The sequence below is a fragment of the Jatropha curcas genome, unplaced genomic scaffold (assembly GCF_041381405.1).
Source record: "Jatropha curcas cultivar XTBG-Jc1 unplaced genomic scaffold, XTBG_Jcur_1.0 HiC_scaffold_551_pilon, whole genome shotgun sequence".
Lineage (NCBI taxonomy): Eukaryota > Viridiplantae > Streptophyta > Magnoliopsida > Malpighiales > Euphorbiaceae > Jatropha > Jatropha curcas.
In genome coordinates, this window is record NW_028322495.1 from 6,963 (window position 1) to 22,801 (window position 15,839).

Consider the following 15,839-nt stretch of genomic DNA (forward strand, 5'->3'; position numbering starts at 1 on the left):
GTTGTTCTTTCTTGCTGCTATAAAGAAACTGTCAGCTAACTTCTGTCAATGCCTAATTAAGGATGAGGATCCAAGTCCTTTTGCCAACAAAAATGTGTCTTACTTGTCAATCTCTTAATAATTGCAGAGTTTACTCTTTGATAGTCTATTTTGCTAAAGAAAAAATAGATTTTCCATGTTGTTCTTCTTGTTCCCTTGAACTCCATGGATGAGTGATGGTGGATCCATATCACATACATACATATTTATTTATTTATTTGCAAATTTACACAAATTATCTCAATTCTTATGTCTCCACATAACATGTCAATAGGTAAGAAAAACCATATTATGATAAGCTTTAATTTTGAAAACTTCCAACAGCCTTACAACACTCTTCTGTAAACAACAATTAAGTTATCTTCCTTTTAATTTTTGTCGTACAACTTAATTGTTGAATTTTAACCTTTTCTTGACCTAATTAAGAAAGGCCTCTTTCACTCTGTAGCATAGCTTTGGATCCAGAGTGAATGTATTTTGTTCAAAAGCAAAAAGCTATATATGCTGAATTTCCTCCAATTCTACTCAAAGAATATGCAAATCTCAAACTTGTCAGCAACTCTAATTGAAGACTAACAAAATTCTTTCCCTTGAGATCTTTAATCAAAAGCATAAAAGTGATAAATGTTGAATTTCCTCCAATTTTACTCAAAGAATTAATATACAAATGAAGATTCCAAATTCTCTCTTTAAAACAACACTCTTTTACTTCTAATTTGATTGTGATTACAACCTATGTTATTCCGCATTGATTCGGGATAATGTTTTTATTCAAAATATAAGACTTGAATAAGTTAAGCTTGATCTATTTTATAATATGATATAAGAACCTACCCTGCTTCCATCTTTGCGGCTCGATCCATTTTATAATAACCTAAAATTACAAATTCTTGTTGTTCATCTTCTTTCATTTTTTGGGATTGACAAAGGAGCAAGATAATGGACGAAACGAATGATTATGACCGCTATTTGCCACTGCATGATGCAATAGTACAAGGCCAAGTGAGTACTGCGAAAGCAATTATTGAAAAGGATTCTAGAGCGCTGACTGCTTTCATCTCAGACATGCAAGACACTGTTCTCCATGTGGCAATAGGAGCTGGCCACTCTATTGCATTTATACAGTATCTAATAGAAAAATTGCCAGCTGATGCACTAGAAATAAAGAATCAGAACGGTAGCACGTACCTTCACTATGCTGCTATTTCTGGCAACAAAGAAGTTGCTATGCTTCTGGTGGAAAAGAATCCAAAATTAACTCAAGCAAGAAATTTTAATAACTATGTGCCACTCTGTGAAGCTGCTCAATATGGCCATAAAGAAACTGTCAATTTTCTTCTATCAGTGACGAAGGATGAGCATCCAAGTCCTTTCGCTGGTGAAAGTGGTGTCGAACTTGTCCGTTACCTGATAATTGCTGATTTTTACGGTTTGTGCAATTTCTTGTATTCATTGTCTGATGGTTGGATAATATTAATTATTTTAGTAGTTATTAACATATAGCTGTTAATATAGGGGTTTAAATTAGAAGTATTTGATAGAAATAATTATTTATTTAGCTGGTTAACTTAAAATGACATTAATTGTTTGATTAATTGAATTCTGGAGAAAAAACAGCCGGTACATTTTCAAAAAAAAAAAAATCTTTGTGAAACACTTTAACTTAGAGTATTTAATATTTCAGAAAAAGTTAGCCGAAAGCTACGTCACTGAATATTACAATTAATAGAGACATAGTTTTGAGTTGATCAAAACACTGAAAGCTCGTTCAAAAAATTGTTACCCAACCATGTTTTACTATGCTTTCTTTCAAATATGGTTTATGCACCTAACATTAATGCCAAAATTATGCTTCATGGCAGACATTGCAATTGATGTATTGAACCGCTATCCTGCATTAGCACGTGAAGACCAAGGAGGTTCAACTGCTTTAGATGCATTGACGGAAAAATCTAAAGTATTTGCAAATGGAAGCCGGCTTGGATATTGTGGGACCCTATTGTATCATTTTTGTCCTGGTGATCTTAATTCATCTATGCTATTCATTGCAAATTATTATTTTCCGTGAATCAAACAGACAATGTTCCTTTTTTATTGCAGATTTTGTAGGTTTTTATGCGAATAGAGAAACTGTTCCTGGAGATGGAGATGGTGAGAATCAAAAAGGGAGAATAAGAGAAAACAATAAAGAACTGAAGCAATTTCAATTTCTGCACCGCATACAAAATACAGTATTGATGAATAAGCAAGCCAAGGAACTACTGAAACTCTTGATTTCTGAAGTTAGAAAAGCAGGTGTAAAACAAGCTGATAAAATATTAGGACCGGCATCTCGGAGAGCTGCTAGATCGGGTAATCAAGAATTTGTTATAGAGGTTATTAAAGCCTACCCTCAAGTACTTTGGCTTAGCAATAAAGACGATGGGCTTACAATCTTTCATCTTGCCGTTCAATACCGCCAAGAAAGAATCTTTAATCTGTTATATCAAATGGGTACGCATAAGCATTTTCTTACAGCATTGCACGATAAATCAGACAACAACATGTTGCATTTAGCGGGGGAGTTGCAGCCTTCAACCAGAATTTCTGGTGCTGCTTTTCAAATGCAAAGAGAACTGCAATGGTTTAAGGTTATATGTAAATATAAACTCAGAACAGACAATCTTAATTTCCTAGTTTATTTTCCATAAATCAGTTGTAAAATTTTGCACAGGAAGTGGAGAACGTTGTCCAGCCATCATACAAAGAAGAGAAAAATAAAGAAGATAAAACTCCAAGAGAGGTGTTCACTGAGAAGCACAAGGATCTGGTTGAGAGAGGCGAGAAATGGATGAAGGGAACAGCAACATCATGTGCAACTGTTGCTGCACTTGTTCTTACTGTAGTTTTTGCAGCAGCTTTTACTGTTCCAGGTGGCAACAGTGATAAAGGGATTCCCATTTACTTAAGCCAAAAATCTTTTATGAGTTACGCTATTTCAGATGTCTTAGCCCTTTTCTGTTCAATTACTTCACTGCTAATATTTCTTGGAATGATCACATCCCGATATGCAGAAGAAGATTTTTTTAAAGCCTTGCCTATGAGATTGATCGCTGGTCTTATAACCTTATGTTTCTCAATAGGTTTCATGTTAGGTGTCTTCGGTGATGCTTTTCTCTTGGAATTGTCTCATAAAGTCCAGTGGATTGCAGCTCTAATTGCAGCTGTAATTTGTATTACCAACTTATTTGTACCTATGCGGTTTCCTCTGTTGGGTGAAATTGTCTATTCAACATTTGGGCCTAGCATTTTTGGCAAACAAAGCGAAGAAGTGGTCTTTTAGCCATAGATTTTTTATTCAATTGTAGCGATTTTTCATTCAAAGACTTGTAATAAGAACAAGATTTGTAAGTGGGGATGATATGGAAATAAATTTGCCTCTCTATAATAACCAAAAGCTGATAGCTTTGGTTAAGGCTACTCGTGTGTTCAACTAACAGCTTTTTAAATAACTTTTAGTCAAAACGCTAGCATTTGAACTGATTTTTATAGGTTAAGACAACGTTTTATAAAAAGTTAATTCATGTAATATTTAACTTTTACCGTTTTATAAAAAAATACTCAAACAATTAACAAACAACTAACAACCAAATGCTACTAAAATAACTAATTTTAACAATAAAGCAAAGATATGATGGTTTAGGTAGAGATGGTATACGTATCGAATAATACAGCTTGTTCATACAAATACTTGTAATGTTGACATTAAATTATTATAAGATAAAAAAGAAAAATGGAAATCTTGACCAACTATGACGGCCAAACAAACAATGTTCAACAAGACCTCACACTTTCTTTTTGCTGATTGGTTGGTGTATTAATTTTGCTCTTTAAATTCAATTTTGACGTTTAGACTTTTACCTTCTTTGGCATTGTCTATGTATTATCATCCCTGATGTCACTCCAGAAAAAATTCAAATTAAAATACAAAAATAAATTATCATTTTTAGAATGGTAATAAAATTATAAAATATCACAACGTAGGTTTAAGGCTTTAATATGATATTAATATTAATTTGTTGTATTTATTTTGTATACAAATACAAATACAAATACAATTGCTTACTTGAAGTAGGAGCTTTGTGTTTCTTTTAGTTTTATCTCAAATCTTAATTTCATATATATTTATCCTAGTTAATTATATTTAAATATTTAATTAAAATTAAATAAATCATATTATCCATTTTTTTTAGTCTATAATCATTATATTGTAATAAAATAAAATAATTAAAGAAAAAAATGAGAAAGCCAATTGTTTTTAATCCAAATCCATATCGGTAACGAAATTCCAAATTGTCTAGGAATAAAAGTCCCAAACATATATATAGGAAATTGACTACAACTTAATTTATTATTATTTTTTACTCTGCAACCAAAATTTCGAGTATCTTCAAGTTCGTGGATAGAAGTACAGATAGAACGAGATTGAAGACACTTATGGTAAGATTAATTCAAATTTGTAATTTTAATAATGTTTTTAACTTGGTTGTTCTAGATTTTGTATGGAAGGTTATATATATTATCATTGCTTTATAAAATTTCTAATTTTTTAATCATTTATTTATTTTTTTTACTGTAATTTAATAAGTTATCTAAAAATATAGCTGTTATTTTTCTATTATAAAGGACAATTTGGGAAAATAATAAATGAGAAACATGTATAAATATGATGAGTTGATGATTTTTTATTTCACAATCAATTATATGCTAACTTTTCTCTTATTCTCAATCAAAATTCTCTCAAATTTCCATAGTTCGTTATTTTTTCTATTGCTTTATTTACCTTAATATTGGAATTATCTATTGTTTATTTTTTATTTTCTTACTTCCAATTCCAAATTATTTCTCTAATCTCAATTTTTCCATTCATAAATTTACTTCATTTGATTTTTTTAATAATTTTCTTAGTATTTGAAAATAATAATTTCCAACTCATTCCATTAATTTTATATTCCATTTATAGTTTTCTATATTAGTGAATTAGAAAAATTTATAAATTTAATATAATAATAGTTCTAAGTTAGTTAATAGAAGATTTTCTTTTAAAATTTTATAATAATTTATTTTAAAATTTTAAAATTATTATTTATTTATGAATTCGGAATCAAAATTTTATTAATTTTTTAAAAATTTGAGTAATATCAGAACCGAATCGGACCGTAATTCGAACAGTCAGTTCATCGGAACCGTGCCGAAATCAAATCGGACCGAAATCAAAAGTTCAATGATCGATTTCGACTCAAAATTTTAAACATTTCGATCCAACGGTTACATGAACCGGAACCGGGTTCAGGCCATGCCAACTCCATCGCCTTCTATTTTTGACTTCTTTTTTCGTTCTTTCAAATTTGATGTGACTTCTAACTGTGACTCTAACTTTCTTTTTAAATAATTTGACGTGACTTTCAACTTTCTTTTTAAATGTGTGTGGGTCGACACAACACTACCCTGCTTCCATCTGTGCGGCTTGTTCCATTTTATAATAACCTAAAATTAGAAATTCTTGTTGTTCATCTTCTTTCATTTTTTGGGATTGACAAAGGAGCAAGATAATGGAAGAAACGAATGATTATGACCGCTATTTGCCACTGTATGATGCAATAGTACAAGGCCAACTGATTACTGCGAAAGGAATAATTGAAAAGGATTCTAGAGCGCTGACTGCTTTCATCTCAGACATGCAAGACACTGTTCTCCATGTGGCAATAGGAGCTGGCCACTCTATTGCATTGATACAGTCTCTAATCGAAAAATTGCCAGCTGATGCACTATAAATAAAGAATTATAATGGTAGCACGTACCTTCACCATGCTGCTACTTGTGGCAACAAAGAAGTTGCTATGCTTCTGGTGGAAAAGAATCCAAAATTAACTCAAGCAACAAACGATGAGAACCAGGTGCCACTCTGTGGAGCTGCTCAATATGGCCATAAGGAAACTGTCAGTTTTCTTCTATCAGGGACGAAGAATGAGGATCCAAGTCCTTTTGCTGGTGAAAGTGGTGTCAAACTTCTCCGTTACCTGATAATTGCTGATTTTTACGGTTTGTGCAATTTCTTGTATTCATGGTCTGATAGCTGTGTAATATTAGTTATTTTAGTAGGTAGCTGTTAATGGAGGGAGTGTAAATTAGAAATATTTGATAGAAATAATTGCTTATTTAGCTGGTTAACTTAAAATGATGAAAATGACATTCACTGTTTAATTAATTGAATTCGGAAGAAAAATCAGCGGATACATTATCAAAAAAAAAAAACTTTGTGAAACACAAAAAGTTAGAGTGTTTGATGTTTCATAAAAAGTTACCCGAAAGCTACGTTACTAAATATTACAATTTATAGAGATATATGGTTTTGAGTTGATGAAATCGCTAAAAGTTAGTTTAAAAATTGTTATCCAACCGGGTTTTACTATGCTTTATTTCAAATATGGTTTACGTAACTAACATTAATGCCAAAATTATTCTTCGTGACAGACATTGCAATTGATGTATTGAACCGCTATCCCGAATTAGCACGTGAATACCAAGAAGGTTCAACTGCTTTAGATGCACTGGCGGAAAAATCTAAAGTATTTGCAAATGGAAGCTGGCTTGGATATTGTAGGACCCTATTGTATCATTTTTGTTCTGGTGATCTTAATTCATCTATGCTATTCATTGCAAATTATTATTTTCCATGAATCAATCAGACAATGTGCTGTGGCGTGCCCACTCAAGTGGGACCCACAAATTCTTTGTTGGTAGTGTTTGTATCTACTCAAGTAGGACTCACAAGCTTACCCACAAATTCTTTGGTTGGTGGTGTCGGTGCCTACTCGAGTAAGACTCACATGCTTAAATAAATAAAAAAATAGTAGAAAACGCGATTTATACGCGTCTTCCTCTCCTATAACACTACAAAAAAATCGCCGATTTGCGACCGATTTTTGCGATCGACTCAAATCAGTCGCAATTTTGCGACCGATTTGCGACCTATGGACAAACAGTCGCTAATTGTAGCGCTAAAAATTCCCGCGAGTTTGTTTTTCAGTTTGCGACTAATGTACTACGGATTTGCAACCGATTTTGCGACCGATTTGCGACTACGTTTTATTCCGTCGCAAAATTGCGCGCTTCAAAATTAGGAATAAGTTCTGCGACCGATTTGCGACTGATTTGTGACCGATTATTTGCGACCGACAGTATTAGTCGCAAATCGGTTGCAATTTTATTGCGAAGTAAAACGACGTCGCAGAGTTAAAAATTGCGACTGATATTAATGAAATTTGCGACCGACAAGTTGGTCGCAAATATTAGGGCTGCTTTAAACACCAGACGCCCTCCTTCTTCTTTCTTCTTCTTTCTTTCTCCTCCTCCTCCTCTCCTCTCCTCCATTCGCAACGCCGCTCCAGTCCTTCCTGACGCCGCTCCAGCCCGCCTGACGTCGCCATCTCCGCTCCATTGCAACTCCGGTCACTCCATTGCTATTTGGACACAAGTTGAGGTAAGTTTTGCGATTTTTTTTTCGATTTTTTTTTTTTTTGCGATTTTATGTGTTTTTATTATAATAATTTTTGGTAAGTTTTGTGTGTATTTGCGATTAGAAATTAGGTACTGTTATTATTATTATTATTAAAATATAATATTGTTACTGTTATTATTATTATTATTATTACTATTATTGTGGGTTCTATTTGCCAGCATTTTCTGCTAATGCAAATGTAGAAAACTATCAACCAAGTGTTTTTGAAGTTGGTGGATACATATGGTGGGTTCTAATTTTAGTTCCATTCCTTTCAATTTTTAGTTTTTCAAATTTTTTTATTTATTTATGATTAATTGCGGCATTCATTTATTTATTTATTGCTTTTTGGCGATTGGGTCTCAAACTGCAATTCAAACTTCTAATCTCACAGTTTTGGAGATAAATTGAGTATTTAATTTTTAATTGCTGTTGTTTTTCACCTACATGTTTTGATGCTGGAGACTTTCTCTTTACCCTAAAGGAAACAAGAAAGCATTTAAAGAGAAATACATATCTATATATTTAGAATTATGGAGTCCAAATGCATTACCTTTACATAAGGAGGGTAATATATGCTTCAGCTTATTTGTTTCTTTATAATCAAATCCAAGATAAGTATTTGGCTATTCGAGCTACTGGATTACTAGTTTGGTTTTTATACATAGTTTTTTGTGATTCAGCTGTTTATATTAATTTCTTTTATTAATGTTTTTATCCCAATCACATGTTCATTTCAACCTTTTCTTCCTATTGCAGTGGATTTCAACTTGCATCAGCAAAGGCTGCCCAACATAGGCTAGACCGTGGTGTTTGGACTAGTGTGCGTTTTGGGGACATGAGGCATGCTTTAGCTGGTATATATATAAAATGAAGTTACATTTATATTTTCTGTTTCCTATTTTAATGGTCTGCACAGTTAGATTAACTAGATTTTAGTGATTTGAGACGTCTTAGCCTAATGATGCTATCGTTGTCTCTGCACACGCATGAGAAACCAAAATGTACTTTTTTCATTGCAATAATGACTTGGATAGTTCTTGTTTGTTGGTTGGCAAATAGAATATACTAGTGAATGAATGAGAGGAAATGCTAGTGAATGGTAATAAATGAGAAAATACTTAAAAGAGGTTGCATTGATTGGTAACCTTTCTGGTTTCTCGGAATCTATTTTCTTGCTCTATGCATATTTAGATTCAGTAATCTAAGGTTTTTATTGTTTGGGAAATTTGTTTTACTGATTTGACAAGGAGATCGGTTCTGTTGTTACAGCATGTGAACGTCTAATAATCCTTGAATCTGACCCAAAAGAATTAAGAGATTACAACATTCTTATATATATACCATTGTGGATTTTATGACCGATCATTGCAATATCTCAAGTTGTATCAATTTTGATACAATTTTACAACTACAATTAATAATAATGTTTATATTAATTTCTTTTATTTCAACTTGGATTGCAAATATTATTTGTACATGTTAACTTTTTAAATTTGCATTTTGTTATTGACATATTAGCATTTTGTTTTTGGATGTATTGTTGTATGATGCAATGAATATATAAGCATATTTACATTTTTTTAAAAAAATTCATCAACAATTTAAATTAGTTTTAATTGTAATATAAATTATAATAATATTATGGTTTTATAATAATATTTATTTTTTTTTAATTTTTCAATTTTGCGACCGATTTGCGACCGATTAGCGACCGAAAATAAAAATTTTAAATTTACAATTTGCGACCGATTTGCGACTGACTTGCGACAGAATTTTCTGTGACTAATTTGCAACCGATTTATCGGTCGCTAATTTGCGACCGGAGAAAAAAATCGGTCGCAAAATATTTTGCGACCAGCATTTTTGCGACCGACAAATATCGGTCGCAAATCGGTCTCTAATTGATTTAGCGACCGATTTTTTGGCATTTTGCGACCGAGCAATCGGTCGCAAAATGCCATTTTTTTGTAGTGTAAATAGGAGAGGATTTTCCTCATTTCAAACATACCAACTGAGAGAACGGTAGAGAGTTTTTTGTTTTAAGAGGGTTCTTAAAACTAAGGGTTTAGAAAATAGAGAAGATTATTAGGGTGTTTTTTTGGGAAACACTTGTGAGTGCCACTATTTTGTATTACTCTCTTTGTAAGTCTACTATTTTTCATAGTAGAAGAAATATTCGGAGTTGGTCCCGTGGACGTAGCCCTAAACAGTTGAGGGTGAACCACGTAAATTTCTGTGTGTCCCAATTTTTTATTTTTCCGTTGCGTAATTATTCTCGTAACTTTATTGCCGACATCCTAACAAGTGGTATCAGAGCCGAAGGTTTCAACAGGTCCAACCAGACTGATAGCGGTACCGGATCCGTGGATATATTTTGAAAATAAATATACCACGAAGACGAGAAAATTACGACGAGTCCGTTGGTGCAGTCCGCTCGAAAAAACGTTGCAGAATCGACTTAGTGGTGAATAGTAAAATAGTAACTCGTGGTTGATGTTGAATAATTACTATTGGCGTTACTGTTGCTGAGTGGTCACTGTTAAGCCCAGCACTATTCACGTATAGTACTATTCATGCATACAGGTACTATTTACATATAATACTATTTACGTGTACAGTTACTATTATCGTGTACTAGTACTATTCACATATACGGTCACTATTCACTCAAAAGTCATGGAAGCTAGAACGAGCAAAATGATCAGTCTAAATGGCGCAAATTACCATATATGGAGAAATAAAATGAGAGATCTCCTTATGGTAGCCACAATGCATTTGCCCGTGTTTGGTTCAAGCAAACCGGAAGACAAGACTGATGAAAAATGGGCTTTCGAGCATGAACAAGTTTGTGGTTATATTCGACAATTTGTCGATGATAATGTATACAACCACATTTGTAATGAGACTCACGCCAGAACATTATGGGACAAGCTTGAACAGCTATATGCCTCAAAATCCGGCAATAACCAATTATTTTATTTGACGAAGTTGATGAATTTCAAATACCAAGAAGGTACTTCTGTAGCAGATCACTTGAGTGAAATGCAGGTGACTATTCACCAGCTGTCAAATATGGGCATAAAATTTGATGATAAAATCCTCGGCCTTATGGTGCTTGCCTCCTTACTAGAGTCTTGGGAGACTTTGAAGATATCAATTACAAACTCTACACCACATAGTGGAGTTAGTTGGGAATTTGTTAAAAATGCTGTTTTGAATGAAGGAATGAGACGTAAAGCACAGAATCCTTCTTCATCTCGGTCAGACATTTTTTTAGCAGATGCTAAAAGAAATAACCAGCCCAGAGGGAGGAGCCAATCTAGAAGTTCAAATACAAGAGATAAGAGCAGGGGTAAATCAAACAAATTTGCCAATATTGTGTGCCATCATTATGGGAAGAAGGGGCACATTAAAAGGTATTGCCGGAAGTTCAAAAGTGATCAGGAGAAGATCAAAGGCAAAGCAAAGAAAGAAGAAAGCAGTGATGATGAAGCCAATGTCATTGCTGAGTTCCAATTTTTCATTGAAGACACTATCAATCTTGCAACCCAGGAGACCAGTTGGGTAATTGATAGTGGAGCTACACTTCATGCAACATCTCGGAGAGAAAATTTTTCATCTTACACACCAGACAATCTGGGTGTGGTCAAGATAGCAGACGGCAAACTGTTGAAAGTCGTCGGTAAGGGAGATATTTGCTTGGAGACAGAAAATGGTTCGAGATTAATTCTAAAAGATGTCGTGCATGTACCAGACATGCGTTCTAATTTAATCTCAGTTGGTAGACTTGATTTTGAAAATTTCTGTAGCACCTTCAGAAATGGTCAGTGGAAACTCACAAAAGGTTCCATGGTGGTAGCTAATGGAAGGAAAGACCCAAAGCTGTACGTGATGCATGCGAAGCTCTCCCGAGATGCTTTTAATGTAGCAGAGGATGACAGTACAGTTGAATTGTGGCATAAACGGTTAGGCCACATGAGTGAGAAAGGAATGATAACTCTGGTCAAAAACAACATGCTATCTGGATTGGATAAAGTCCATTTAGAGAAATGTTCTGATTGTATGGCAGGAAAGCAGAATAGAGTAGCCTTCAAGATTTCTCAGCCTTCCAGAATGAAGAATGTGTTACATTTGGTACATTCAGATATGTGTGGACCATTGACGATGCCATATGGTGGAAATCGATACTTCATTACATTTATCGATGACCATTCTAGGAAGACTTGGGTATATACTTTGAAGTCGAAAGATCAAGTTTTAGATGTTTTTAAACAATTTCTAAACTTGGTTGAGAGACAGACAGGCAAAAAGCTGAGGTGCATCAGAACAGATAATGGTGGAGAATACACGGGGCCATTTGATGCTTTCTGCAAAGAGCATGGTATTCGACATCAAACAACACCTCCCAAGACGCCGCAATTGAATGGTTTGGCTGAGAGGATGAACAGAACTTTGATGGAGAGAGTCAGATGTTTACTCTCACATGCAAAGTTGTCTAAAAGATTTTGGGGTGAAGCTCTTCTTATAGCAGTTCATCTTATAAATCGTTCACCTTGTGTTCCTCTACAGTATGATACTCCAGAAAGAGTATGGTCAGGAAAGGATGTTTCCTATGATCATTTGCGGGTGTTTGGATGTAAAGCCTTCGTGCATATTCCTAAGGATGAGAGGTCTAAGCTTGATGTCAAGACTCGACAATGTGTATTCATTGGCTATGGCCAAGATCAATTTGGCTATAGATTTTATAATCCAGTCCAGAAAAAGATGATAAGAAGTAGAGATGCTATATTTGTTGAAAATCAGACTATTGAAGATGTTGAAAAGACTCAAAAGCATGCTGCCGATAGATCTGAAGATGATTCAACGGATGTGCAAATAGTTCCTCCAGCAATAGAACAAAGACAAGTTGGAGATGAAGAAAATGTTCCACAAGAACAAGAGCCAGAGTTAGAAAATCCAGAAGTTCCTCATCAGAATGAACCAGAAAATGATTTTGATGGTGTTCATGTTCAGCCACCAGCACCAGAAGGTTCTCAAACATTAAGAAGGTCTAGTAGAGTCAGACAACCATCTACTAGATATTCAGCAAATGAATATGTATTGATGACTGACGGGGGAGAACCTGAATGCTTTGAAGAAGCAATGGAAAGTGAACACAAAAGGAACTGGATTGAAGCCATGCAAGATGAAATGAAATCCTTGCATGAGAATAAAACATTTGAGCTGGTAAAGTTGCCCAAAGGCAAGAAAGCTTTGAAGAACAAGTGAGTGTTCAGAATCAAGCAAGAAGAACACAGCTCCCAACCACGATTCAAAGCTAGACTGGTTGTGAAAGGATTCAATCAAAGAAAGGGTATTGATTTTGATGAGATCTTTTCACCAGTTGTAAAAATGACATCCATTCGGATAGTGCTCGGAATGGCCGCCAGTTTTGATTTGGAAATCGAGCAAATGGATGTAAAGACTGCCTTCCTACATGGAGATTTGGAAGAAGAAATATACATGGAGCAGCCAGAGGGTTTCATAAAAAAGGGGAAAGAAGATTGTGTTTGTAAACTAAAGAAGAGCTTATACGGCTTGAAGCAGGCACCAAGACAGTGGTACAAGAAGTTTGAGTCTGTTATGGGGGAGCAAGGCTACAAAAAGACTACTTCAGATCATTGTGTCTTCGTAAAGAAATTCTCTGATGATGACTACATTATTCTCTTGCTCTATGTAGATGATATGTTGATTGTTGGTCAGAATTCTGTCAGAATTAATAGCTTGAAGAAACAGCTAAGTAAATCTTTTGCTATGAAAGACTTGGGACCAGCAAAGCAGATTCTTGGCATGAAGATTACAAGGAATCGAAGAACCAAGAAATTATGGTTGTCACAGGAGAAGTACATTGAGAAAGTACTTCAAAGGTTTAAAATGGAGAATTCTAAAGCGGTTAGTTGTCCTCTTGCTAATCACTTTAAATTAAGCTCAAAACAGTGCCCTTCTACCGATGGGGAGAAGGAAGAGATGGAAAAGATTCCATATGCTTCAGCAGTTGGAAGCTTAATGTATGTCATGGTTTGTACACGGCCAGATATTGCTCACTCAGTCGGAGTAGTGAGTCGATTTCTTTCAAATCCTGGAAAGGAACATTGGGCTGCAGTGAAATGGATTTTCAGATATCTTCGAGGTACGACCAAAGTATGTTTATGCTTTGGAGATGAGAAGCCAGTATTAGTCGGTTATACCGATGCAGATATGGCTGGGGATGTTGACTCGAGAAAGTCCACATCAGGGTATCTAATCACATTTGCAAGGGGAGCTGTGTCATGGCAGTCAAGACTACAGAAGTGCGTTGCTCTATCAACAACAGAAGCAGAATTCATAGCACTAACAGAAGCATGCAAAGAGTTGTTGTGGATGAAGAAGTTCTTGAATGAACTCGGAATTCATCAAGAACGATATTTGATATTCTGCGATAGTCAGAGTGCGATTCATCTTGGGAAGAATTCCTCCTTTCATTCAAGATCAAAGCACATTGATGTTAGATATCATTGGATGAGGGATGTACTGGAGATGAAGCAGTTACAGCTTGAGAAGATCCATACAGATGAAAATGGATCAGATATATTAACGAAGATTCTTCCAAAAGATAAGTTTGAATATTGTCGACTAGCTGCAGGGATGATAGAGAGTATGGCTAACGTCACCACTTGAGTGTCCAGGGGGAGATTTGCTGTGGCGTGCCCACTCAAGTGGGACCCACAAATTCTTTGTTGGTAGTGTCGGTACCTACTCAAGTAGGACTCACAAGCTTACCCACAAATTCTTTGGTTGGTAGCGTGAGTGCCTACTCGAGTAAGACTCACATGCTTAAATAAATAAAAAAAATAGTAGAAAATGCGTTTTATACACGTCTTCCTCTCCTATAAATAGGAGAGGATTTTCCTCATTTCAAACATACCAACTGAGAGAACGATAGAGAGTTTTTAGTTTTAAGAGGGTTCTTAAAACTAAGGGTTTAGAAAATAGTGAAGATTATTAGGGTGTTTTTTTGGGAAACACTTGTCAGTACCACTATTTTGTATTACTCTCTTTGTAAGCCTACTATTTTTCATAGTGGAAGAAATATTCGGAGTTGGTCCCGTGGACGTAGCCCTAAACAGTTAAGGGTGAACCATGTAAATTTCTGTGTGTCCCAATTTTTTATTTTTCCGCTGCGTAATTATTCTTGTAACTTTATTGCCGATATCCTAACACAATGTTCCTTTTTTATTGCAGATTTTGTGGGTATCTATGCGAATAGAGAAACTGTTCCTGGAGATGGAGATATTGAGAATCAAAAGGGAGAATAAGAGAAAACAATAAAGAACTGAAGCAATTTCAATTTCTACTCCGCATACAAAATACAGTATTGATGAATAAGCAAGCCAAGGAACTACTGAAACTCTTGATTTCTGAAGTTAGAAAAGCAGGTGTAAAACAAGCTGATAAAATATTAGGACCTGCATCTCGGAGAGCTGCTATATCGGGTAATCAAGAATTTGTTATAGAGGTTATTAAAGCCTACCCTCATGTACTTTGGCTTAGCGATGAAAGCGATGGGCTTACGATCTTTCATCTTGCCGTTAAATACCGCCAAGAAGAATCTTTAATCTCTTATATCAAATGGGTACGCATAAGCATTTTCTTACAGCAGTGCACGATAATCAGACAACAACATGTTGCATTTAGCAGGGGAGTTGCGGCCTTCAAACAGAATTTCTTATGCTGCTTTTGAAATGCAAAGAGAACTGCAATGGTTTAAGGTTATATATAAATATGAACTTAGAACAGACAATCTTAATTTCCTAGTTTATTTTTCATAAATCAGTTGTAAAATTTTGCACAGGAAGTGGAGAAGGTTGTCCAGCCATCATACAAAGAAGAGAAAAATAAAGAAGGAAAACTCCAAGAGAGGTGTTCACAGAGAAGCACAAGGATCTGTTTGAGAGAGGCGAGAAATGGATGAAGAAAACAGCAATATCATGTGCAACTGTTGCTGCACTTGTTCTTACTGTAGTTTTTGCAGCAGCTTTTACTGTTCCAGGTGGCAACAGTGATAAAGGGATTCCCATTTACTTAAGCCAAAAATCTTTTATGAGTTACGCTATTTCAGATGTCTTAGCCCTTTTCTGTTCAATTACTTCACTGCTAATATTTCTTGGAATGATCACATCCCGATATGCAGAAGAAGATTTTTTAAAGCCTTGCCTATGAGATTGATCGCTGGTCTTAT

The 15,839-nt window shown here is 34.8% G+C and overlaps 1 protein-coding gene and 1 non-coding gene across 3 annotated transcripts; both read left to right on the forward strand.

Annotated features, from left to right (window-relative positions):
- Positions 1-774: 774 nt before the first annotated feature.
- LOC149491804 (uncharacterized) lies at positions 775-3,498 on the forward strand. 2 transcript variants are annotated; one of them, XM_089717030.1, is made up of 4 exons: positions 775-1,468; positions 1,902-2,057; positions 2,140-2,669; positions 2,753-3,498. In XM_089717030.1, the coding sequence occupies exons 1-4, from the start codon at positions 979-981 to the stop codon at positions 3,359-3,361; spliced, it is 1,785 nt and encodes a 594-aa protein (XP_089573156.1). In that variant the 5' UTR covers positions 775-978; the 3' UTR covers positions 3,362-3,498. The 2 variants fall into 2 exon arrangements, with proteins under 2 accessions (XP_089573156.1, XP_089573157.1); XM_089717031.1 differs by having other exon boundaries at positions 1,902-2,027.
- Positions 3,499-5,621: 2,123 nt separating this feature from the next.
- Positions 5,622-15,832, forward strand: LOC110008875 (uncharacterized; the record flags this gene model as incomplete). The annotated part of the gene is made up of 5 exons (XR_016319266.1): positions 5,622-6,120; positions 6,553-6,678; positions 11,825-11,845; positions 14,843-15,369; positions 15,453-15,832. It is a non-coding gene; the product is annotated as an uncharacterized LOC110008875 (transcript).
- Positions 15,833-15,839: the final 7 nt, after the last annotated feature.

Excerpts from the sequence above, each read along its gene's own strand:
- LOC149491804 (XM_089717030.1), top strand. The coding sequence starts at position 979 with ATGGACGAAACGAATGATTATGACCGCTATTTGCCACTGCATGATGCA. Across the intron at positions 1,469-1,901 it reads GATAATTGCTGATTTTTACG|ACATTGCAATTGATGTATTG; the intron begins GTTTGTGCAATT and ends GCTTCATGGCAG. Across the intron at positions 2,670-2,752 it reads GAGAACTGCAATGGTTTAAG|GAAGTGGAGAACGTTGTCCA; the intron begins GTTATATGTAAA and ends AATTTTGCACAG.